General features: G+C 42.7%; 1 protein-coding gene across 1 annotated transcript in view; it reads left to right on the top strand.

Annotated features, from left to right (window-relative positions):
- ebf1a (EBF transcription factor 1a) overlaps nucleotides 1-26,487 on the top strand; it is a 392,441-nt gene extending 365,954 nt beyond the window's left edge. Inside the window, exons 15-19 of the mRNA XM_048603786.1 lie at nucleotides 1,321-1,386; nucleotides 2,172-2,349; nucleotides 7,379-7,558; nucleotides 13,087-13,281; nucleotides 23,311-26,487. Of these exons, the coding sequence (XP_048459743.1) occupies nucleotides 1,321-1,386; nucleotides 2,172-2,349; nucleotides 7,379-7,558; nucleotides 13,087-13,281; nucleotides 23,311-23,342 (651 nt within the window). The 3' untranslated portion in view covers nucleotides 23,343-26,487. The remainder of the gene's footprint in view (nucleotides 1-1,320; nucleotides 1,387-2,171; nucleotides 2,350-7,378; nucleotides 7,559-13,086; nucleotides 13,282-23,310) is intronic.
- The last annotated feature ends 493 nt before the right edge of the window (nucleotides 26,488-26,980 follow it).

Here is a 26,980-nt window from a genome sequence, read left to right as displayed (position 1 = left end):
CTTGTGGGATGCAATTGGATATGATTGGAACTGGGAAGAATGGATGTGGATGATAGAGATTGTTGAACTGTTCAAGCAGAAGTGAACTGATTGGAGATTGTGGCACTCTGTCTTCCTGGGAGGCTGTGGGTTCAAGCTTTATTCTGTCAGTGTGCGCTAAGTCTGAGCTGACTTCTCTGTGAAGTGCTGTGGGAGTACTGCATTGCTATAGATGCTGAATGAATGTTGTACGAAATGTGAAATGGAGACCACCCCCCCACTTGAAAGATCCATGGCACCACTTGAAGAGCTGGGAGGTCCCCTGTGTCACTGATCGTTCTAGCTCCCTCATCAGTATCGAAGCCAGTCATCATTTATGGGATCTTACTGTGCACGCCATGCTGTGTTTGAGCACAGGATAACCATGGCTGCATTTCAAAAATAACACACCAGAGATGAAAAGATACAATTGTATATGTAGGAATGTAAACTCTTTTAATGCCTTCACATTTAACCAGAGAAGGGGCAAGAAAATTGTCTGAAAGTGATCATAAAAGATATAGAAAGGTAAATGATAAAGAGAAGACATATTGGATTTTAAATAGAAAAATTAAGTTCTATATGCATTTTGTGAATATATCAATAATTGTTCAACATCTACTGAAATGTAGGCACAATGATTAATAATCACATATGTATCTCATACAGTCCCCACTGGCCTTTTCATTCTAAGCAGCACAGTCATTCAAACCACAGTGAGTCATTCCATTGATAAAAAAGGATCGCCAGCCAGTTACCCGTACTCTGCAATACTAAGGCTGGATTACTTTGTTTGTGGTATGCACACGTCCACACAGACTAAAAGGGTAGCTCTTTGTTTGGCTTCATGGCTTCTCGTCAATCTGTTTGGTGTCGAGTCAATTAGACCTGAACATTGCTAGCCCTGGGCCTGTGCTGATGTAGCTGCCCTCAGCTGAGCTGGTGGTTAGAGCAGCATTAGGACTGGTTTTGACATCCTCCTGCTCGATACAGGGGAAACGACCTTGGAATCCAGAGCCTACTCACTATTCCCAGAATTTGCTTGTCAGTGTGATTTGGGGGCAGGTATGAGCTATGAACTGTCTGGCAGAAATGTGGGGGTTGGTGGGATTCTATGTGTGTGATGCTTAATAGAGAATAAAATTTGATGAGAAACCAAATGGGCTCTAGACTTGGATTTAGAGCCATTCCACTTTGACTGTGTGACTTAGATGAAAACTAATCCAATGAGTCTGAATAGTCCTGAATCAAAACAATTGATTGGCCATCGAAGAAGGAAATCTTTGTCCTTTTCTTCCACAGGAGGTTATATTAAAGAGGGCGGCTGACTTGGTGGAGGCGCTTTATGGAATGCCACATAACAACCAGGTAATAGTGAGCTCTGTGTCTAATTGTTTAAGGATAACACATTGGCAGCAAGGGCTGGGTCAATGAGGGAAAGAGGAATCTGCATACATAGCACTGGGTGACTGAGGGAGAGGACATTGAGGACCAAGTCTTTGAGGGATGTGGGAGTGAGGTACAGGATTCTGAGGGATGTGGGAGTGAGGTACAGGATTCTGAGGGATGTGGGAATGAGCTACAGGATTCTGAGGGATATGGGAGTGAGGACCAGGATTTTGAGGGATGTGGCACTGAGGGCCAGGATTCTGAAGAATGTGGGAGTGAGGACCAGGATTCTGAAGAATGTGGGAGTGAGGACCAGGATTTTGAGGAATGTGGGAGTGAGGACCAGGATTTTGAGGGATGTGGCACTGAGGGTCAGGATTCTGAAGAATGTGGGAGTGAGGGCCAGGATTCTGAAGAATGTGGGAGTGAGGGCCAGGATTCTGAGGGATGTGGGAGTGAAGGCCAGGATTGTGAGGGATCTGAGTCCTAGCAAACTGACGGGGAGTGGAAATCAAGACTTTGGAGACTGACAGCCATTGCACCTTGAACTGATGGACTTCAGAGACACCGACAGCCAATGAATGGTACAGAACCAAAACCTGGAGAGGGGAAGAATTAAGTTAGGAGGTTAGCCGTGTGACTGATTAATGCTTTTACACACCAATGTATCTTTGTTTTAAATGTTTTTTACCTTGCTGGCAGTCAGCTTATTTCTCTTGTGGTTACAGTCAACAACTTTTCTTTTTCTTCAAAATGCCTGGTAGGAAATCATCCTGAAGCGAGCAGCTGACATTGCAGAGGCCCTGTACAGTGTCCCTCGGAACCACAACCAGCTCCCAGCTCTCAGTAACACATCCGTCCACGCAGGGATGATGGGGGTCAACTCCTTCAGTGGGCAGCTGGCAGTCAATGTGTCTGAGTCCTCTCAGGCTGCCAATCAAGGTAAGGCTTTGTCACATTGATTGAAATTGCCTTGCTCCCTTCCAAACAGCTCCACCTTGCGCACTCCTCCTATTGAGTAATTCTGAAGGAAATAATTTCACAACCTGCCACTGATATTTTGCAGGTCACCCATTCTTAGAGAACTTTAAAAACAGTTTTCTAATTAACTTTTGTGAATATATGTTTGGATTTTTATTTCTGTGGGGTGGTAAAGTAGAAGTGTAAATGAATAAACACAGCAAGACTCAATGCAGGGCCCCTTGCTGTTCATTGTCTATACCAATGACATAGACTCGTGTATGAAGATGTTTGCAAATGAGATGAAAACTGACCATGTGGTTGACCATGAGGGAGAACGCTGTAGTGTATATGGAAGACATCAATGGTAAATTCAGGTGGGCAGAAAGATAGCAAATGGAGAGCGATTGAGAAGAGAGAGCTAATGGATTTGGGAAGGACAGATATTGCCTGGGAGTACACAATAAATGGTAGGATTCTGAGAAAAGGACGGAGGGACATTAAGTGCATGTCCTAAAAGTAAATTGTTAAGGAACCAGGCTAGACTGGATAGGAAGAGCCTATTTCCATTAACGGAAAGGTCAATACCCAGGGGCATATGTTTAAAGTAATTGGGAGAAAGATGCGAGGGGAGTTGATGAGAAATTGTGTCATCCAGGTTAGGTTCTGGAACTCACAGCTTGAAAGAGTTGTAGAGACAGAAACCATTATTGCATTTTAAAAAGAAATATGAGACATTAGCTCCCCTGAGGTGCAGTCACCTACAAAGCTTTGGAGTGAAGAACTGGAAGGTAATCCTTTCTTTTGGCTTGCAGGGAAAACATGGGCCAAGTGGTTTCATTCAGTGCCATCATTCTTCTTTGTTCTGTGTTTCTCATGTGATTTTCTCTTGAATATGCAAGAGAAAACAATTTCCTTTCTCAACATCAGATCTGGACATTGCATTCCCTGAGAGTTAATGTTGGTTGTTTTGTCTTGTTAATAACTAGCATGTTACTAGCAGAATGGATAACTTTTATACAGATATACTGTATAACTTACAACTTTTTACAAATGCTTGTAATGTACCACTTAAAGCACACCGACACCATTGTAAGCAGTAATCGTGCAAATTGTACAACGAATACCCTACATATGGTCACTTTAATGTCTGTACCGTAGCATAGAAATGCTACCTGCGGTGATAACAACAAACTCCTTGGAGCACACATTAAACTTTAACATAGCACAGACTTTAAAAGGTGGACACTTGATTACAGTAGAGTGTTGTACTACTTTAAGATTTAATTTTAGCAGTGAACATTTTGTAAACACTCTCTGTTGACAAATACTATAAATAGATCTTTCTACTAAAATAGATTGACAGGATTTGATGAAAATTTACATGACTTTTGGAGTGTAATCGTGGTGCTTGTGAATCGTGTAAATAATTGTGGGTTGTCATTTAGTTTAACTGCGTTTAGTCTCTCGCTTCCCTTCCTGGGCTTTACTGATGCTCAATACAAACACTGACCTTTAGTGATTTTCTTTATATACCCCCACAAAGCCTTTCTCTACCTCACTAGTTTTCGACGCTAAAGTGAAAAACTGAAAGGCAGCCCCACATCGCTGTCTCCACCAAAGAAAATCAACAAGTTTGTAGTCAGCAGAGAAACTGCCTGTAAAGATAGGCTTGGATGTTCCATTGGCCCATAGTTTTTTTCTGAAGGATCGACAGGAGGTCTGCACAGCGACCCACATGCAATCCCCAGTGTAGCAGACTTTGAGGGAATTGGAAATTTGTGCCTTTATTAACTAACAACCAGAGCTACAAAGGTGCCCATGGATATGATCTTTGGACCACGTTGGCTTCCAGGATGCTGCAATTATGCAAGTATCCCAGCTCATAGGGATCAACCAATCAAGGTTGAATCAGTTGACGTATCCGAAGGATATTCTCCCATCTCCTTGATTAACATTGTTTCTCTCCTCCATGATGTTGAATCATGGTGCAACAATTTGTCGATAGTCATTAGATTGTAAGAAATAGTGACAAGAAAAGGCCCTTTGGCCCATCAGACCTACTTTCCCATTCAGTAATATCCTGGCTGATCTGATCTGGCCTTTGCTCCACTTTCCTGCCTGCCGTCCCCATAACCCTTGACCCCCTTGTAGTCAAAAGTCTGCCTCACGCAGCCTCTTCAATGACCCAGCCTCCGCTGTTTTGTGTGGAAGAGAATTTCAAAAGCTAATGACCCTCTGAGAGAGGAAATTTTTCCTCTTCTTGGCCTTATATTGTATGCCCACTAACTTTAAGCCGTGCTCCCATTTCTAATTGCCCCATGAGGAGAAAATATCAGTATTTACCCTGTCATGTCTATTCAATTATTTTCTATGTTTCAATGAGATTGCATCTCATCCTCTAGACTCCAGTGAGGGTTGGCTCAACCTTTTTCTATATAAGCTAAACTCCTTACTCCCTTCAGCAAGGACAGCCTTGCCAAAGACTTCCATCCTTGAAACTGGAACTCCATTTTCCCAAACTTGAATAATGTTTTTAATTATGCCATTTTGTGTTCTCTTTTTTAAAAAAAAGTGTGAAATTTGACATGAATGAGGAGTTTCCTTTTGTGAATTACTTTGCTTGTGAAAATGAATGATATCTGAGCCAGAGTTGCAAAGCAGAGCCAAAAACAGGAATTGCTGGAAAAGCTCAGCAGGTCTGGCAGCATCTGTGGAGAGAAATCAGAGTTAACGTTTCGAGTCCAGTGACCCTTCCTCAGAACCCTGAGCGCAGTCAAGCCTCCTCTGTTGTATCCATTGATGTGCCTCAGTTGTAACCTCAGTAGGCACAGTCCAACTGTGCCAGGGCAAATGCCCATTTTTCTACCTTACACCCCTGTTTGGATGTGATAGCTAATCAATATCAAATTGCTTTTGTGAGGTAGGCTCCACAAAAAGTGGAGAAAGGACTTGGTTGAGAAATTTTCAAACTTGTTTCAACGAAGTCCACTAAAAGCAGGATCGAGAGAGGAGAGACTCCCATCAGATCTGTCTAGGTGAGATTTGAGACCACCCTCCGAGCTAAAGGGATACAGCTTAAGCTAATTGCATTCCTCCATCCCTTGGGGTGTTTTTAGCTTAAGAAAAACTTTCTTCCTCTCATTTCATAAGGGAGATTTTCTGCTTTGCTGCAGATTGCATACCCCAATTCATAATTTTCAGTCCTGGAAACTGTTCCTTTTAATAGACAAACCACTGTAGACAAATGCCAAGAAAAGAAAAGGGGTTACAGCTGGACGTTTTGCGGTTATAGAATAGCAACATCAACCCAGGTGGCAAACTCTAAAATAGATTTTAGAACATTTCAAATGTTTATATATAAGACTGGAGAAAAGTCAGGATTCACTAAATTCCAAAGAGAAGGATTGATCAGTACCTAACGTGGTATATTAGATGCTAGTTCATGAGTCTGCTGTAGCTAGGCAGTGAGCAATTACTCTGCCTGCGTAGTATCAGTATTGTTATTTCCCTATAATAACACTGTGTGACTGCACTGCGTTTTACTTCGATTGGTCTCCCTTCTAACTTTTCCAGTCTTGGCATTTTTTTGTGATGTGACTGAGCTAATGACTTACACATGATCACATGAATTAGGAACAGGCCATTCGGCCCCTTGAGGCTGCCATTTAGCGTCAAACCCATATTCCTGCCCACCACTGGTAATCGTTCCAACTCTTTCTCAATAAGAATCCATCCATCTACCTCTGTCTTAATAAAAAAAAGTGTTCCTCATCCCTTTGAGGGATATAGAAGTTTGCCTCAACTGTCTTTTAGGTAGACAACCCTTTACTTTTAAATGGTGACCCATTGTTTTAGAGTCTCCTTAAAGAGGAAATTTTTGCCCATCAAGAGCCCTCTGAGATATTAAAATCAAGCCACCTCTTACTGGTCCTATAGTCTTATGTATAAAAATCCAGCCTTTCCTCATGAAACAATTTACCCATTCTAGCTATTAGACTAGCAAGCCTTCTCTGAACTGCCTCCAATGTATTTACATCCTTCTTTAAATAATGTGATAAATACCGTGCTCAATACTCCAGATGAGGTCTCACTAGTGCCTTGTACATAAAACGTAGAAAGACAGTATACAATAATGAGTACCAGATGGAGACAGACCCGGATGTAAATGTGCTTAAATCATTAATAGTGGCAGAGCAGGTAGAAACAGCTGTTAATAAAGCATACTGTTTTCTAGACTTTATTAATAGGGGCATAAGAGTACAAGAACAAATGGGTTAGGATGAACTTATATTAGACACTAGTTAGACCTCAGCAGCAGTAATATGCGCAGTTCTGGCACCACAGTATAGGAAGTATGTGAACCCATTGGAGAGAGTGCAGAAGAGGTTTACAAAAATGGTTGCAAGGATGAGGATAGTTAACAGAAGTTGGAACTGACTTCCTTGGAGAGAAGGTGAAGAGGAGATTTGATAGAAGTTTTCAAAATCATGATGGGCCTGGATGAAGTAGATAGGGAGAAACTGTTAATTTCTTCATTTTACAAGAAAGGGATCAAGAACCAGTGGGAGTACATTAACAGTGTTTTGCAAAAGAAGCAAGTGCAAGGCGAGAAAAAAACATGTTGACACAGTGAGTTGTTAGTGACTGGAATGCACTGCCTGGGAGTGTGGCTAAGGCAGCTTCAAATGGGGTGTTCAAGAGGGCATTTAATGATTAATAGTATAAAACAATGTGAACAGGTAAAAAATGGGCAATTGGCAGTAAGTCAAAATGCTCAGTGAGTTATTGCAGGCATGTCAGGCCAAATGGCCTCTTTCTGCACCGTGGCAATTCTGTGAACATTAACAATGTTCTGACTTTAAGCAGTGCCCAGTCAATTTTATCAATGCTCTTGTGTTTTAGCTACCAGCCTTTTAAAATAACAAAGAACAAGAATGATGTTTAGGTCATTAATAACTGAGAGAGAGATGCTGACGATGTGTGCTTTTGTATCCCTTCTTCAATAAAGGCTTTACTCGCAACACAAGCAGTGTGTCTCCTCATGGATATGTGCCGAGCTCCACTCCACAGCAGACAAACTATAACTCTGTGACAACGAGTATGAATGGATATGGGAATGCTGGGATGTCCAACCTGGGAGGCTCTCCAGGTTTTCTCAATGGGTCTGCTGCCAATTCGCCATATGCCAGTAAGTAAAAACAAAACAGGCACATGTCAGACCCTAACCTTATTACAATTGGCCGCACCTTTTGTCCATGATCTTCTCCTGCTGGAGAATCATTCAATTTTAGCAGCATTAGTATTACGAACCCCTATGCACAAGTGGCATACCGAACATCTTTTCTGTACTTCTCACTCAGTGATGTACTTGGCTAGTTTTGCTCAACTGTTAAAGAAAGGTTTCTCTTCTATTTTAAGCAAGGGGATCATTTTACTTAATTGGGAGCCATGTCATGCCTTAATTTAGAACGGTGATAGATAGCAGAACCATTTGTATCGTTAGGTAAAACCTTTCTTATCAATCTTTGGCAAGAGCCAAGCTCTCAGCTAAAAGGTCATCCAACAGAAAGTCCCATTGAGGACATTGTGTTCTAAACATCAGTACAGATTCAAAAGACAAGTAGTGCATAGATGAAGTACATTCCTCTTAACTCTAGACAGGAGACAGTTAACTCACATTTATTTCAGGACCAGATCAGCATTTTCATGCAATCATCTACTCAGAACAACCCCTGGGAGTTTCCTTTGAGAATCAGAAGAAACCCTGAGGAAATTCTGAACAAATCCACGGGGCTATCAGGAAAGTGGGAAGATAAAGGCATGTATTTGCAACATCAGGTGCAGTTTTACTCAGTGAGGATTCAAATCGAGCTTTGATTTTTCTATCAAGTCTAATAGAACGTCTGTGTGAGTCAGTTTGCAAAAGGCAGTTTTCTGTCCAATGAGTTGTGCAGAGACTTAGATTGTTTCTCCAGATCTTGTGCACCAGGTCTTGACCTGTGTAACCCTGACCCAGCTCAATGTCAACAAAGCAATTGTTGATCCAATTTAAAAAAAAACGATGCCAGGGATGGAAAATCAAAACGCTCCGTGGATGCTGGAATTTTGAAATAAAATGAGGAAATGTTGGAAATACTCAGCAGCTCAGGCAACATCCTTGGAGAGAGTACAGAGTTTACATTTTGGATTGGTTGAACAATAGGGGCTAGCAGACGATTTAGACTATAGGCCCAATACCAGAATTTCTGTAAGGTTAACCGTCATTTCTTACAATAAACTCTTGACTCTTAAACATTGGAACAACTTTGTGAACAAGAAAAGGCTCCTCACTTTAAGAGACTTTAGATGTAAAAAAATATTCTTGCATGGGATGTTGGCTAGGCCACAACTTGACGCTGATCCTTAATTGCACTCCAACAGAGTGGCTTGGCTATGCCATCTCAGAAGACAGTTAAGCGCCAACAACATTGCTGTGAGATAAAAGCAAATTACTGTGGATGGTGGAAATCTGGAACAAAAACAAAGTGCTAGAGAAACTCAGCAGGTTTGGCAGCATCTATGGAGAGACAAACAGAGTTAACTCTTCAAGTACAGTATGACTCATGAGCAAAAGCAGAAGCGCTGGAAAAGCTCAGCAGGTCTGGCAGCATCTGTGAAGAGAAAATGAGAGTTAACATTTTGGGATCAGTGACCCTTCCTCATCTTCAGGATTCATTGTGGGTCTGGAGTCACATACAGTCCACATGGGGCAAGGTTGGCAGATTTTCTTTCCCAGAAGAGAACCCAATGGGTTTTTAGAACCAATCAGTGGTTGGTTAATGGTCACCATTTGGAATCAAACTTTCAATTCCAGGTTTTATTAATGTCCACCAAATGCATGTTGGGATTTGAACCTGAGTCGCCAAGGAATTAGCCTAGGTGTTTGGACTATGGGTTTAGTGAGAATTACCACTATATACCTTCTCCTCTCACCCATTCATTCATGACCTTGACAGATGGATTATAAGGTTGTTCAGCATTATTAGGGGTGAGGAATTGAAATGTAGTTGACCTAAAGCATGTAGTTATGACTGAATGAATCATGAGTGAATGAAAGAGGTATTTCTAATTCTGGCCAGCGAAGAGGCAGGACTTCTCTCCAAAAGCACACATCTGATAGTCAGCCCTTTTGTTAATCCATAGGTCAATAATTGCACTCTTTGTAGTGAGATCTGCAAAGGCTCAGTATTGAATTACTCCTTTCTAATGATGTGTGAGTACAATAGAACTATTTTGCTGAGTCTTGGCAAGATTAATTTAAAATGTAGTAGGCTTCAGATAATCTAAACTCAGGAACTAATAACTAAGGATCAAAACTGGATTCTGTAACGGCAGGAAGACAGAAACCAAGCATGGTTTTCAATATTCCCATTCTGTGCTGAATCTGTTCATTTCAACCAAAGTGGTTGAGTCTTTTGAAGAGGTGAAAAAGAAGATTGATGAAGGTGGAGCATTAGACATTATCTATATGGATTTCAGCAAAGCGTTTGACAAGGTTCCACATGGTTGACTGGTTAGTAAGGTTAGATCACATGGGATCCAGGGACAGCTAGCTAATTGGATACAAAATTGGCTTGAAGGTAGCAGACAGAGAGTGGTGGTAGAGAGTTGCTTTTCAGACTGGAGCCCTGTGACCGGTGGTGTGCCACAAGGATCAGGCCCCCCTGCTTATTGTCGTTCATATAAGTTATTTGGATGTGAATATAGGAAGTATGGTTAGTAAGTTTGCAGATATCACCAAAATAGGTGGTATAGCGGACAGTGAAGAAGATTACCTCAGGGTACAATGGGACCTTCTTCAGATGGACTTATGGACCAGGGAGTGGTAGATGGAGTTTAATTTAGATAAATGTGAGGTGTTGCATTTTGGTAAGGCAAACCAAGGCAGGACTTATCCAGTTAATGGTAGGGCCCTGGGGAGTGTTGCTGAGCAAAAACACCTAGGGGTGCAGGTGCATAGTTCCTTGTAAGTGGAGTCGCAGCTAGACAGGGTTGTGAAGAAAGTGTTTGATACACTTGCCTTCATTGGCCAGTGTATTTGAGTATTGGAGTTGGGATATCATGTGGCTGAACAGCATATTGGTGAGGCCACTTTTAGAATGCTGCGTACAATTCTGGTTGCCCTTCTATAGGAATAATGTTGTTAAACTTGAGAGGGTGCAGAAAAGATTTACAAGGATGTTGCTGGGACTGGAGGGTTTAACTTATAGGGAGAGGCTGAATAGGCTGGGACGTTTTTCCCTGGAGTATTGGAGGCTGAGGGATGACGTTATAGAGGTTTATAAAATCGTGTGGGGCATGGATAAGGTCTTTTTCCGAAGGTGAGAGGGGAAAGGTTTAAAAAGGACCTGATGGGTAACTTTTTCACGCAATTGGTGGTGCGCGTATAGAACAAGCTGCTAGAGGAAGTGGTGAAGGCGGGTACACTGACAACATTTGAAAGGCATCTGGATGGGTATATGAATAGGAAGGGTTTAGAGGGAAATGGGCCAAATAATGGGACTAGGTCAGATTAGAATGTCTGGTCAAAGTGGACGAGTTGGGCCGAGGGGTCTGTTTCTGTGCTGTATGACTTTATAATTGTTGAATTCTGACGATTTGATTGTGTGTGTAAGTGAGTGTGTGTATACTAGATGCAGATGTTAGGTGGAGTACTGGAGACCGATCCTACCTTCTGGAGAAGAAGCAAAAATGAGCCACAATGAAGAATATCAATAGGTGACAGCACCATTTTAGACAGAAACCTGAAAATAATAGTCAGGAAAAGACTTCTCGGTTCATACACTCAGGATGACTACAGAGCATTATAGTTCTGACCTTCTTGTCATCCAACAACCCATGTAATCTCAAATTATTGGTTCATTGCTATTAATGTTAGCAAATATTCAGGGCCTTCCTTTAAAATGGGATAAGTTTCCTGCAAGTTTTCAGATGATTCCTAAATCTGTTCCTTCTGCTTGTTACATTCGCGATACTTCCTTGTACTATCAAATTGTGCAGCAACTCTCAGGGATTTCTCAGCTTACAGAGAAGGGCTCATTGATAAACTAATGCACAGGAACCATTTTCATTCCATTGTTACTGTCAGTGTTGAATGTCTTTTATGTATTGTCTTCTGATGTACTGCACTGTGGCTAGAAGTCTGTTAAATGTTCAAGTCCTCGCCCGCAGCATCCTAGATTTAGCAACTATTTAAAATAAGTGAATTATCGCTATAATAAAACTATCGCAAAATCTAAGCAAGCAATTTAGATTCCCTCATAAAGACACTGACAAGGGGGTCTCATTGATATTCCTTGGAATTTCTAAATCAAAGTTGCACTCAATTTTGAACACCTTATTGATTAGTGACAAGTAAAAATGCAAAGCCTAGCTGCACGTTAGCTGAATGATATTAATGACCTGATGGTTTTTAATCCTTCAATGGAGTCTGTTCAGCGTATCTCGAAGCTTTAGCTTCCTACAATGTCCAAGCATAGAAACAACAGCTGATCTGTTCCATTTCTATATTTCCTCTTGGGCTTGATTGAACTTTACAACTGAAGGGGTTGGGGTCAGCTGCAGGGAATTCAGAACACTCCTCCTTACAGGTTGGCAAAAAAGGGGACACTGTCTCTTTAAAACACAGGGGAGGCTGGCGATAGTTTAGTAATGCTCATACCTGACCTGTCCCATCTCACTCAGGCTCTCTAATTAAAAGTCGTCATTCTTAATTCAATCAATAACCTAATTGTGTAAGTAATGATTAAACAAGCAGCACTTTGCTCGCATTACAAAGAGCTGAGATGACCTTAGCTGAAGACATTTTTCTATCTCTGGCTGCGGTTTGCCTAGCTGTAATTTTCATCAATTGATGACTTCTTTTCTCTTGTACCCGTGAGTGTGCTGTCTGATTGAAAACATTGACAATCATGCAGGCCACGGAGGGACCATGAGACATGAGAGCAGGATGGTGGGGGAATGACTAAACTGAATGCACACTGCAGGCAAACTATTGACATGCCAAAGCAATCCCTCGATCGTCGCAAGTAGAAAATGCTGCAGTTATACGTTTTTTTTAATTAAAGAAAGCAAGCGAAGGCGCTGTGCCTATTGAGGTAACTACACCATGGTGTGAGGTGAATGGCTTTTGACTGTTCCTGGCACTTCTACATTGACTGGATCTGCCCGTCCACTCCCATCTCTCCACCCACCCCGAATATTTTTTCTTTGCTGTTATGTTTCTTGACAGAAATAATAACTAACTTAAAAGGATCAGCCCCCCCCCCCCCCCAGCTCCCTACCAGTCGCCTCCCCCACCTTTCTTTCGTTGCTTCCTTTAACATCCTCAACCCGTCAACCGTACCACATCTGTGGCTTGCAAATGAACCTTTCAAAAAAAAATGTTAACCAGCAAACTCGGGGTTTGAAAGGGTTAAGCCACCATTGTCGCCAGGTAAGTGACCCAGTGGAGACACGACAATTTGTTCTACCCAGCTGCGGTCACACAATTACTTTTTTTTTTCTCTTGACGTCTTAAAAATGACTCAAATTGTTTTGCTCCATCATTGACTACATATCCTGAAAACAGTCGATGAATTGTACAAATTCATATATATATATGAATATATATGTATATGAACAAAATATATATATGGCACCCAAATGGTTGACATATTTCCTCCTTTCTTGTTGCAGTAGTGCCGACCAGTCCTACCATGGCCTCCTCCACCAGCCTTCCTTCAAATTGTAGCAGTACCTCTGGCATATTCTCTTTCTCGCCAGCCAATATGGTCTCTGCAGTGAAACAAAAAAGCGCCTTCGCTCCGGTGGTGAGGCCACAGACCTCCCCTCCTCCGACCTGCACCAGCGCCAACGCTAACAGTCTCCAAGGTGAGCTCACATACACAGTAGGCCATAGGCTGGTTTCGGTCAGTGCGGTCATACTGAGTGTCTACCCGACAGTAGTAAGAATAGACAACAAACAAAAAAAAAACTTCTGGACGCGTCAATCTCTCGCACAAGTCGGGATGCGCGTACGAGTGGCCCTTGTGGTGCGGCCCACTGGGTCTGATGTTGGAGGTTTCTCCTCAGCTGTGCAGTATTCGTAACACAACCCAGTCATATAACATGTTTTTTGATGCACAGTCTCCATAAGCCAACCTTTCTCTTAGTAATTGTTGGCCCACTATCCCCCTTGTAAACCTGCTCTGCCACCAACACTCCATTTTGTCCAGCTTGTTATAAAGGAAAGTGGATTTTGCAGTGTGACCAGTTTGTTGCCAGCACGCAGACCAGGTGATTAAGATCAAGCAGGATCAGGTCTGCAGCGAATGTAACGCTAACCCTGAGAGACCTACCTGTTGACTTTCTTACTGACAGCTGTACAAAATTCTTGTGTGTTTGGCACAGGAAGAGCGACATTAACGCTTCGTAATTGCTAAATCTAAGTCATCGTCCACTCTCTCAAGGATTGATAAAAGCAACAAAATTTCAGTGACCTTGAGCAATATGGAAAAAGGTGCTGTCCTTTGGGATCAACTCAAACAGTTTCCACGTCAACATCGCCACATTCATTTTTCAAGCAGGGTCTTTTTGAGGGGCCACCCTGAATGAGAAAGGAAAGTAAATCCCAATCATAAAACTAACACAGTGCAGTTAAGCCAAAGTCAGCATCTTTGTCAGTGTGTTGTCCAGTCTCTGTGGCTTTATCTGTTTGACGATGAATGAATGACAAGACTGGTGTCTCTTGTCTATGGAAATAACTAACTGTCATCTCTTTTTCTCTTCCCCCAACCCTACTCCCCTCTCCTCTCTCCTTCCTGCTTATCTCCCACTGTTAGACCAGTCTTTTGTGGACTTTAGCAACCAGGGTCTTTCCAAGGGCTGGCCTTCTCCTGAATTATGTTAGTACCAACTTCCCTCTGTCTTCCATCTCACTAGACGCCAACCAATAACCTTGTTTGCTGACTCTGTTGCCATGGATTGGTTTGAAGCACAATTGGCTGAATGATGTTGTTTGATAGGGACTGCCCATCTCCTTTTATCTGGGTCCAACACAACAAAGACAGTGATTTTAATTTTTTAATGATGCTTCATGGAGCTGTGTTTCTGTGCCCAAGCTTTCACGAGCTGTAAGTGAAGGTCAGAAAGAGGGAGCTGAAGTCCTGAAATGTTGCTGTGTCACTGTCACATCTCTCCCCAATCTACTGTTAAAAACTTACTGTTCCAGGCTCATTAGAGTTTCAGTGGCTGCGTCGCTGTTAATTCCTCAAACCGATTTGATAGGACAACATGTGACACAGACTGTGGTTCAAAGGTAGAGACCAGGACCTCTTTCCTTGTGCGGAGTGAAATCAACTGAGCTCTGTGGGCTGGGCTTTGCAATTGTTCTACTGCCCTCCCGGAGTTGGGGATGGAATGTCTGACGAGAGAGTTACAGAGTTTGTGATGGGAAGTGAAGGTACTGAATCCGGATTGCTTTCCATTGATCCACTCCCACCACCCTGAAGGATGTAGTCGGGGAAATGTTGAATGAGAATAGTATTGGGGTTTAGATGTGGTTCACTTCTGGTCGTAGACATGATGAGGACCTAGAATGGGGGGACCATTGTGTGTGCCACCTCTTTGCCCTGAACATCACATTGCGTTGCAATGGACTTGTAGTGTTGAAGTCTGACTATTGAAAATGCTAGTGCAAGATACTCATTCGTAGTGCATCGTGCCTTAATTAAATAGATCGCATCCACTTTACAGTCATATGAATTGTGGAATACCAGCTATACTGTTCATACCATACACGTTGAGACAAAATCAGGTTTTCATGACTATGAGACAAAGGTTTTTGTAGCTGCTGACTTTCTATGCGTTGCAGTGTGAGAGAGTATTGGGAGGATCTTGTTTGCTGAGCTTGTTTTCGAACTGTTTGTGTCCATTTTGAATCCCCTAGCTAATGTCACTAGGGTTTCAACAAGGACTCCTAAAATGTTGCTCCTTGTTAATGCATATAAACATTGGGAGGGGACTGCTCAGTTGTTAAGTACGTGGCCAGTATACGCTGTTGGCTAATCTCGGGTGGGGAGCAGGCAAGAAAGCAAAATTCACATTGGTGTAGCACCTTTCGCAATCTCAGTTCATCCCAAAGAACTTTACAGCCAATAATTGAAGTGTAGCCACTGTTGTTGTGCCAAAAGTGTGGCGGCCATTTTGTGCACTTCTGAGTGACCTTGGAAACTGGCTTTAGATATTATTGAAAGGGCATGTTCTTCCGCAAACGGCAGCATGCAATGTTGCCCAGCAACTTGAGACGTGGGCAGGGGAGGGCCGTTCTGACGCAGTGGCTCTCCCCCGGTGCAGTTGCTTTCCTCGTTCTGTGGGATAGAAAAAGGGAGGGGGAGGGAAATCAGAATGGAAGCCAGAACAGCCCCGGGGACGGGTGCACCCATGGCACGTGTTTGGAAAATGCATGAACCAGTTTCTGAAGACTTTGGGGTCAAGGAGGTTTTCATCCTCCCTGTGTTCAAGTAGGCCACCAACCCGGACCTGAACTCTTACACAAGGGACTGATTATTCACACCAGTTGACGATGGGAGGCCATTGTCCTGATCTGGAAGGAGTCAGCTGCAGACAGGGAGGTGGTGGGGGTTTGGGGATGTTGGGAATGATGGCGGTGGGGGGGAGCGAAGGGAATGTTACATTAATGACCTAGAGTTGTTTGCCTCCGTAATGAACTCCGCCTCCCCGTCCCTGAACAAACAAACGACCATCCTTTTTGATGGAAACAATTACTTTTTTTTATAAAAAGAAATTGCGCCTTGTCAGCACAAAGGCGAAAGAGAGTGCTGAGAGATTGGATCAGCATCAGGCCATCTTTGCGTGTGGGCTCGTGAGGCCACCGTGGGATTTGAAATTGTTTTCCTCTCGACGTCGAGGAGAAGAAAATGAAAGCCCACAGGAATTTTCTGATAAAGATCTTCTTTGCAGATTTGATTTGTAATTGTCTCAGATTAAAGATACCAAACAGGACAGAAAAAAAGCCAAGTAAGTGGGTTGGGATGGAATTAAGGTGGGTGTGGGGCGGGGTTGAGTGTGAGACTTTGTTCCTCTTAAATGCCATTGTGGCTTTGACCTGCACTGCCTATCTAAGCAATCACTCAGTGTATCCATGCGATTGAACTTTTTACTAAATAGCCCTGAGTTTCATTAAGATGATCTTCAGAGGATCAGAACTGGGTAGTGGTACATGGGAATTAACTGGCCGACTGTGTGCAGGCTCTTCATAGCTTTCACTATTTATTAGGAGGCTGACATACCAAATTATGAGGAAAGGCTGAGGGTTTTGAGGCTGTTTTCGTTAGAGAGAAGAAGGTTAAGAGGTGACTTGATAGAGACATACAAGATCATCAGAGGATTAGATAGGGTGGACAGTGGGAGCCTTTTTCCTCGGATGGTGATGGCTAGCACGAGGGGACATAGCTTTAAGTTGAGGGGTGATAGATATAGGACAGATGTCAGAGGTAGGTTCTTTACTCAGAGTAGTAAGGGCGTGGGATGCCCTGCCTGCAAAAATAGTAGACTCGCCCACTTTAAGGGCATTTAAATGGTCATTGGATAAACATATGGATGATAATGGAATAGTTTAGGTTAGATGGGCTTCAGATTGGTTTCACAGGTCGGCGCAACATCGAGGGCCGAAGGGCCTGTACTGCGCTGTAATGTTCTATGTTCTATGTTCTAAATTTTCCTTCTGTTTTTGTCCCCCTGGTCTGCACCGCAGTGATACCTCTCAGTCTGCTGTATGCCCTTGATACCCAAAAAAAACTCCATAATAACTTAATGAACTGATATTTTGTATCAGCGCATCAAATATTTATTATTTTTCTGTGAAGCCAGCTTGGCCTCCCAGACTTCCCATTGTCAATAAATTAATATTTGATGCAAATATTAAGGATAGCCAGTTTGAAGGTTCTTTTGTTCAGGTTTGTTGAGCGGCTCACTCTTTTACATTTGTCGAAGCCTGTCATTCGGAGCTCTCTAGACGAAAGCACTTGTAGTTTTGTGGTTTCTCGCCTGGCTTTTCAGAACACTCCAAGGGGCTTCACAGAGTGGATCATTTTGAAATATGCATTTTTGTTTGCCTTATCAGCCTTTTAGCTTGGCCCAGCAAACAAGAAAATGGTGCATTTTGATGTTGTCTGAGGGATAAATGTTGTCCAGGAGATCTCCTCTGCTTCTCTACACGTAGTGTGGGAAAATTGGCATCCACATTAACATTCAGGTCTCCTTCACACTGTGCTGCCCGCTCTGATATCCCCCAGCTTGTATTGGTGAAGCTGAGCTGGATTTGCATCTGTGGAACTGGTTGTGTCAACATCAATGAAGCGGTTTCTGGCCTCACATCTTATGACTTTGGGGCGACACTCAATTGGAAATCCATCATGAGGTGGGTGGCACAGTGGTTAACACTGCTGCCTCACAGCACCTGGGACCTGGGTGCGATTCCATCCTTGGTCGACTGTCTGTGTGGAGTTAGTATGTTCTCTCCGTATCTGCGTGGGTTTCCTCCCACAGCCCAAAGATGTGCAGGTTAGGTGGATTGGCCATGGTAAACATGGCCTTGTAGCATCCAGTGATGTGTGGGCTCAATGAATAGCCGTGGTTAATCTGAGGCTATGGGGATAGAGTAGGGGTCTGGGTGTGATGCTGTTCAGAGGGTCGTTATGGACTTGATGGGCCAAATGGCCTTTTTATGCACACTGAATGGATTCTGTGATCTATGATTCTATGATATTGGATTCACATTCTACAAAGGCATTTCCAACCCGTCCAACGACCTGACCCCCACTCCACCCACCTCTACCAACTACATAGGGATCAAGCAAAACCTCCATTCCTCCTCCTGCCCACCCAATCTTCCCTCCTTGAGGCTGTGATAGAGAGATGCCCTACCAGCAAACAGAAGGGCCCATTTCCCAGAGCTCTTTCAGGAAGACGAATTTCTGACTCCGTTTCGCCACCTCCCCACTCCTCAGCCATAAGGGCTGAGAATGGACTGGTTCATTCCTGAACCGAGAGAAGGAAGGAACACATTTCCGCTGCATTGTATCACCTGAATGTTCAGATCTGATCCTCATCTCCCCTGAAATCCCTCACAGCCCTAACCCTAACCCACATTCCTTCCTCTCCCTAACTCAGATCAAGACCAAAGATAACTGAAGCATATTGACCATCTCTGATTGGGTATTTTCTGAGTAGTTTGACTGCATGATTTACTGCTGCGCACTCTTTCCCACTACCCACTTTCCACCATTGATTTTCCAACATATAGGTACATGACCCACTGCTACACTCTAAGGCTGATACCAGGGATGGCAGGAGTGTCCTGTGAGGAGAGATGGATTCATCTGGGCCTGTATTCACTAAAGTTTAGAAGGATGAGAGGGGACCTGGTTGAAACATATAAAATTCCAACAGGGCTGGACATACTAGATGCTGGAAGGAAGTTTGCCCTGGTTGGAGAGTCGAGAGCCAAGGAACATGATACAGGGTAGACTATTTTGGACTGAGATGAGGAAACATTTCCTCATTGAAAGGGCAGTGGAACCTGTAGAATTCTCTACCACAGAAGGCTGTGAAGACCAAATTGCTGAATGCTTTCAAGAGAGAGATTGCTAGATTTCAAGATTTTAATGACATCAGAGAGCATGGGAAGAAAGCAGGAATGAGATAGAGGATCAGCCATGATCATTCGGAATGCTGGACCAGGTTCAAAGGCCTGAATGGCCTACTCCTGCTCCTGGTTTCTTTGTTTTTCCATGTCTGTCCTCACAGTGTATCACTTTCCTGTTGAAATTCGCAAAGCGATTAAAAACTCACCTGCTGGACTAGCCTTCCCTGAAAGTCACCCAAGTCGCAACATCCCCGTAACTGATAAAGGGAGGTGGCTTTGGGCAAAGATTTCCCATTTTCAAGGTTTGATGAGTTTTCTCCCAGGATTGGTCACACCAGTGGATAAAGGGTGTACTTTGAATGCTGGGCTCTCCAAGCCAATCCCATTCGCAGACCTGTTGGCTCAAGTCCATTAGGGATAATGAGTGGGCACTTCTTAGATGTAGGACAATGCATTTCACCTGTTATGAACAGTCCCAAAAGGATCACTGAGTGCTTAAAGAGGTCGGGCAACTTTCAACATGGTCATAGGCTGGAGAGTCTGTTTCTGTTGAATCAGTGGCTTGGTCTTTGCTTCCACAGTCAAAAAGTCACAGGTAGCCCAGACAGAATTGGAATGCCAACCTCTCAGCAAGTCCCACTCTGTACAGGATGAGGCAGCACAATGGCTCAGTGGTTAGGAAACCAAATAGAAATTGCTGGAAAAGCTCAGCAGGTCTGGCAGCATCTGTGAAGGAAAAAAACAAGAGTTAACGTTTCAGATTCGCTGACCCTTCCTCAGAACTGTTGATAGCACTGTTGCCTCACAGCGCCAGGGACCCAGATTCAATTCCACCCTCAAACAACTATCTGTGTGGCGTTTACACGTTCTTGCCACGACTGCGTGGGTTTCCTCTGGGTGCTCCCACAGGCCAAATATGTGCAGGTTAGGGTGAATTGGCCATGTTAAATTGCCCGTAGTGTCCAGGGATGTGGAGGTTAGGTGGATTAACCATAGGAAATGCAGGGTTACAGGTATAGGGAAGGGGGGTGGTGTCTGGTGGGAGGCTGTTTGGGCCGAATGGCCTGCTTCTGTGCTGCAGGGATTCTATGATTCTGTAGCTCCCAAGCATACCACTGGATACATCGAACACGGTCACTGTCGCTGAGCCCTTGTGGGACAAATAGATGGGTCAATGCCTTTCCTTTTCTCCTGCATTGACCATCCCTGGCAAAGAGTACCTCCAGTTAAAAGGTGTTTTCAATTACTGCAGCTGAAGCTGTGATCAGGAAATTGGACAAGTACGTGTGAGAGGGGAGAAAGCAGTCAGTCTTTAGCAGTGAACTTTCCTCAGAAACAATGCGTTCATTGCGGAGTGAAATGAGCCGAGATGCGTCACAAAAGTAGGATGTTTTAACAATTTAATAGGCTGGAGAGCTTCCGCTGTCCTTCAATTAGTAGGAACTGCACCCAGAAACAATGTGTAGCAAGTTTTTAAACTGCCCTGTTGCCATCTCTTTCTGCTGCCATTTCTAATTGCACTTCCACTAAATTAGGAAGGGGGGTGAGAACTAGACAGAAAAAAAGCTCCTTCCCGTTCTCTGACGTCTGCGGGCCACCAGAGCTGTGAGATGGGAGATTGTGATAGAGCTACAGTGATAAACAAATATCAGATGCCAAAAGCTAGGGAGGTGGTGTGAGGAAGGAGCTACAGCTGCAGACCAAAGAACATCAGGCTGCTGGATGTCACTGATGGGATTTGGGCAGGTTCTGTCATTTGGACACTCTGTTTCTCAGCTGTCACCAAGGCCAGTTCCCTCAGGAGTAAATGCCCCAGCTTGTTTCCGGACTCGGTTCCCATTGACCCCCGGACATTGGCACAGCAAGTTCACAGCGAATCAATGGGTATAAGGCATCTGGTTCTTTAAAACAGTGGAGGAAATCTTTTAGAGGCATTTCTTGCTTATATGAGATTATATTTACATTCATGTAAGGCATCGGGAGGATCCGTTAACTGAATGGACTGCCATTTAACTTTGTCAGAAAGACCTTAGACAGTGGTCTTTCCCCACTGCGCCTTGATGGCAGCTGCCCCAAGCTTTTGTGTGCCCCTCAGAATGCTGGTTCAGAATATAGTTGAGCCTACTATCTCTGATCCAAACTGTTGCCTGGTTTTGAAGTCGAATAGGTTTGAAAAAAGAAGGCACAGATTTAACACACTCTGTGACACTTCAGCAGGCTCCCTGACGTCTGCCTCTATTCTGATGTGGATTATTATTGTTACATCTTTTTTTCTTGAAAAATGCCTCCTTTCCTCTCCTGAACAGGCTTTTCCCTGACTTACCCGACTCACCATTTGTCCTGTTTGAGCCTCGCCAGTGAGTGTCAGGCGTGTTAATTGTGAGGATTGAGGGGATGGCGTCTGTGAAGGGGTGCCACGGTGGCTCAGTGGTTAGTACTGTTGCCTCACAGCGCCAGGAACCTGGGTTCGATTCCATCCTCGGGCAACTGTCTGTGTGGAGTTTGCACGTTTTCCCCGTGTCTGCGTGGTTTCCTCCGGGTGCTCCGGTTTCCTCCCACAGTCCAAAGATGTGCAGGTTAGGGTGGATTGGCCATGCTAAATTGTCCATAGTGTTCAGGGATGTGTAGGTTAGGTGGATTATAGGGGGATGGGTCTGGGTGGGATGTCTGAGGGTCGGTGTGGACTTTTTGGACCAAAGGGCCTGTTTCCACACTGTAGGGATTCTATGAACCAATCATTTCTTCATAAAGCAGTTGACAAACCAAAGGCATTCTTTTGCTTATGCAAGACTATATTTACCTCCATTTGAGGTATTAGGGGGTGGGGGGTCCAATGACTGAACTGGCCCCCATTTAACTTTGGCACATAGACCTTAGAGGGTGGCAGCTGATCCAAGCCTTAGTGCGTCCCTCGGCAAGTGGTTCTGGTGCTTGGAATGTGCCAGTCTGTAACACTCGAAGTCAACTCCTTGCTCTGGAAGACCAACAGGTTTCAGGCGGACAAAAGAGCATCTTCCACTACGTTGACAATCCTTCAGGTGCCATTGATGTTTGTCTCGGTGTGTGCCCCGGGGAACAGAGCACAGAGTCCTGTGTTACGAAGCTGCTTGGGATGAACCCTGACAAAAACCACTATAGGCCAGTTACCGCTTTGACTGAGACCATCCAATTGAACAGATGAACTTGTTCATCTATGGTTCAGTAAAACACTGCACATGCTTACATGATGCTGCCTTATATCTCATAGTAATAACTAGATTAAATAAATTTGCTGGTGCTTTGATTTTGCCTTTTTAATAGCTCTCTCATCGAAATGGACACCAGGAAACAGGACACAATTATTAATAGTAGCGGAACGTGATTTTCTGGTTCATTAATAGTCCTTTTGGTTTTCCACTTGCAGGCATCTTTACTTGGAAGTGTCACAGAACAGAGTTTTAATTCATGTTTTGTTTCATTCACACAATGAGTGAAAGGTGGGGGGGGGGGCGGTGGGAAGAATAGTCAGTTGAGCATTCAAAAAGGCATTGGATGATTATTATGGATAGTAATGGTGTGCAGGCCTATGAGGAAAAGGCAAGAAGTTGGCACTAGGTAATATAACCGGAGCAGGCATGATGGGCTGAGTGGTGCCCTTTTGCAAAGTAATACTTTGTGACTCAACACATCATTTGACGCTGTGTTGTAACAAAACTTGTTGAGTGCAGTCTATTTTTCAGCACTTTGGGGAATAAATCATCCTGGCGGAATAACTGTGACAGAAGGGAGGCAGTTTGAGTGTCCAGTTTAGTTCCAGTTGGGTTCCAAGGGGTCACTTCATTCTGCTTTGCTTGCGAAAAGCAGTTTAACTAAGGACCATACATCCTCTTGCAGTAGCTCAAACTGTATCTTAAGAACACCACGGAATTTTGCTGCCTATCATCTCACCTCAACCAATTGCAACTGGAGGAATCAAAGCTACAGATCATTCATCTTGTAGCTGCTGGTAGCCTATTGCTCAGCTGTCTCTGTTCCCCACATAGATCAGGCATGGAGGGTGGAACATTAAATGGTGTTGAATGGACCACGAGCACTCACTCGTGAGATGGTTTGTAGGGAATGGTAACCAGATACAGTTCAGTGTAGCAGCACGGAGAAGGAGAAAAGTGAAAATAAGCCAATTTCAACACGTTCTTCCAAGTTTGTCGTCTTAAGTTCTGACTGTGTGTTTCTCTTTTGAATAAAAGTTGCTTTTTCCCATTTATGTTTTACAGCTATATCCGGCATGATAGTTCCTCCAATGTAGATAGATCCCATGCCTTGAAGACTGCATCTATATGCTGACAATGCGATGAATTTTGTGCTCCGTGAGGAGATGAGATGCAAGTCCCACAGACGAATGGAACTTTTAACTCAGGCCTTTCAGAGAGGGATTGTGTAGAGTTAAACAATCACAGTAACACTTTGTAAAACCTTCAACCTTGCCAATTCTGATGAATTGAATGCATGGTGGCAATTTACACATTAGGTCCCATATATTTGAGTGGGAAAACTTAAAAAAAAATTGTTTGTTCTATGTTGACGAATGTTCACTTTTTTCCAAATGCTTAAACCCAATTTATTCATTTCAACTAAAAAAAAAAAAATGCCTTTTAGAGTCGGAAAGTTCTGGAAGGAACGCTGTAACAGAATGTGATGCTTAATTTATAAAGATTTGACTGAGAGAAATTAAAAAGTATTTGAAGGTGGATGAACTGAGTAGCGATAATTATTAGGTGGAAAAAACGTAGAGAGTTTAGAGTGTGATAGTTGGTTACAACCAGTAGAATTGCCAGTGCGGTTTTTAACTGTAAATGGATTGAAAGATGTTGAGTCTGGATATAACTGTGTCCAAATTCAGCATCAACTGTTACAGTGCTAATGCTGTTTTATAGGCGAATCCTCTGCTTGCGGGCTGGTTGAACTGTAGATAGAAAAGAAACCCAAAACAGGACTTAGGATTAACACGCAGAGAACCTACAAGTTTTAATGATGATGGTTGACATTGTGGAAATTTAACAATAAACTGACTTGTGGGACAGAGCAAAAGGCAAAAGAAGAGCCTGGAGCTATTTCAGGAGCAGTTAGATGCTGTGATATGAGGGGTTGGAACTGTAGGTCCTTTCCGAATGGATGTGCTGGCCCTGGTTGGATGGCCTCAGTCACTCATATCTGTCCCTTAAGGGTGGGGAAAGAGGGGAGGCATGAAGGAACAGCATCAGCTGGTAATTTTGGATTTTTCTTTACACTTTCTTCATTGTGTTGCCAATACCAATGCCAGCCAGCTATTGCCGTGCCCAACCCATTGCCCAAGCCATGGCTTTGGTAGGGGTCCATTGTCTTGTTTCTTTCCTGAAAAGAACAAAATTGGGAATACAAGATGCAACTATGGATAATACAACCAGCACTTCATTTAAAAAAGGGTTTGTACATTGTGAAGGACTTTGGAACACGCAATATAGATTTAGCTGCTGTATTTGCAGGGGTTGAAAGGTAGACAGAATCAAAAGTACCAGTGCTGTGTGGAGACAAAACATGAAGGGGGAGTTTTTTTTTTTTTTTGAAAATTGCTATTTTGTTAGCACTGTATTGAGAATGCTCTTAATGTACTTTATCAAGGATCCATCAGAGGTCTGATGATGCATTATCCAATAATTTTCCGCTATATTGTGTTTGTATGTAGTTATAAATATTGTAGATTTTTTGTGAATTTTTCTTTTGCCAAAGTTGTTGTTTAAATATTTATACATTTCAATGTCTTAAATACAATTTCCAATATTAACAAGGAATTTTATTACATAAACGTATTTTCTTTCCGTCCCATTTTTCGTTACTGCAAGGAGTTCACTACTATTCATTTCTTTCATTTGCTTGCACATCCTTGCGTAATTAAACATGTATTGGTTTAAAAATGAGATTTGTGTTTTTTTTTGTAAAATATGCTTATAAATAATGTATTTATCTCTGGAAATTTGTACATTGCTTTGTTTGGATTGTGTTTTTTTTCCTCTATTTGTTTATTCCCTGGGTTAATTTTAATATGTAAGTATGCTAAGACATGGGAGGTGTCAACAGACTAAGCCATTTACAATTGTACCTGAGTAAGAACTTGTTAAATGTGATTTAAAAGTTTTTGTTCGCGTTTTATATATATATAAATATATCATATTACATTTCTTTTCAATTGAGTCGATATTGTGCTAAGTATTGATTTGGATCATCCTCTTTTTTTAAAAGAAGTCATGTCAGAAAAAAAGCCATCGTCTATTTTTATATTTTTTTTTGTAAGTTGAACTGAATCGTCAAGTTTTTTTAAAAAATTATGTGGCAGAGAAAAGCAGCATCTTATTCAATAGCATTTACTTCTGTAGATTTTAATATGGTAAAATTTTTGTTTTCCTTCAGCTTCTGAAAGATAGCGCTGTTTTAAGTATAGTAATGTGCATGGGGTAACCTCTCCACTCTGGGCGATGGCCACTTCCTTTCTGCATTAATACAAGGAAGAAAAATATCATTTAAAATAAAATTTTCACCTGCTTGTATTTCTCTCTCTCTCTTGCGCGCTCTCTCTCTCTCCCTCTTTTTGACATTAATCAAAATTCTATAAACCAGCAGTTCGGATGCCTTAACAATGCAAAGCTTATTCGTTTCAGGTACCCGAACCTGAATTTTCAAAAATAAAAATTAAGAAAGGGAAATCGTACAGTTAAGTATTGTTAAAATGAGGAATTTGTGTTTGTTTTCTAAAAGAAAAGCACAATTTTAACTGTTTTGTTACCCTAAGAAATGTACCTCTTTTGTTGCCATATGACCCACACAGGGTGCGACAAGTGCTACAGTCATGTCAAGCTCCCAGTCTAATATTACAAAGGCTTTACAAGGACACTGGAGTCTCACTTGCCAAGTGAGAAACAAAACAAAGAGAAGAAATTGAGGATTTTTCTTAGGGGAATGAATGAGAACAAGCAAAAGCTGATGCTTGGGAAATGGAATAAAAAAAGAGTTGTCGTTTTTGACCAAGTGATAAACTGTCCTTGTCCAAACCTCTTTTCAGTCTCCTCGGCTGAACTCGTGCATACATGTTTGATATCAGCTATTGAGTAAGCGCTGGTGATGGACTATATGTAAAGGAGTCGACCTGAGACTTCAGACTTGAACACTGAAATGAGAAGAAAAGCTTGGTGATGGAAAATGTGAAGCAATGCCTCCCAGTTGCCAATATCAGCCGTAGTCTCATTTAAACTGATTGCCTTCCAATTCCTTTATGTGAACTGTTGGACGCACTGTACAGATAAATGGTTAGACAAACAAACTACTGTAGAGATTGTTATAAATTTTTTGCAGAAATTTGAGCTGTAAAAAACTTTTCAACTTACACAATATTTAATTAAAGTTACTTCTTGTCTGTGAAACTGGACATATGTGTTCATTTCTTGACATGTTCTGAACTGCACCTGACATTTCTCCATTCTGTCACATTTATTTTCATTCATTCATGGGACATAGGCAATACTGGCCAGTCCAGCATGTATTGCCCATCCCTAATTGTCCAGAAGGCAGTTAAGAATGAACCACTTTGTTGTGGATCTGGAGTCTCATGTAGGCCAGACCAGGTAAAGATGGCAGATTTCCTTCCCGCATTAACATTAGGTTTTTACAACTATTGATAATGGTTACATGGTATCCATTAGTCCAGCTGTTTCTTTCATTCCAGATTTTATTCACATTCAAATTTCACCATCTGCTATGGTGGGATTCAAAACCATGTCCCCTGTCCAGTGGGTGGCACGGTGGTCCAGTACTGCCTCACAGCGCCTGGGACCTGGGTTCGATTCCATCCTCGGGCGACTGTCTGTGTGGAGTTTGCACATTCTCCCTGTGTCTGCATGGGTTTCTGCCAGGTGC

This window comes from Rhincodon typus, chromosome 12 (genome assembly GCF_021869965.1).
Source record: "Rhincodon typus isolate 14 chromosome 12, sRhiTyp1.1, whole genome shotgun sequence".
Taxonomy (NCBI): domain Eukaryota; kingdom Metazoa; phylum Chordata; class Chondrichthyes; order Orectolobiformes; family Rhincodontidae; genus Rhincodon; species Rhincodon typus.
Note: the sequence above shows the minus strand (reverse complement) of the source record. Positions and strands in the feature narration are given on the sequence as shown.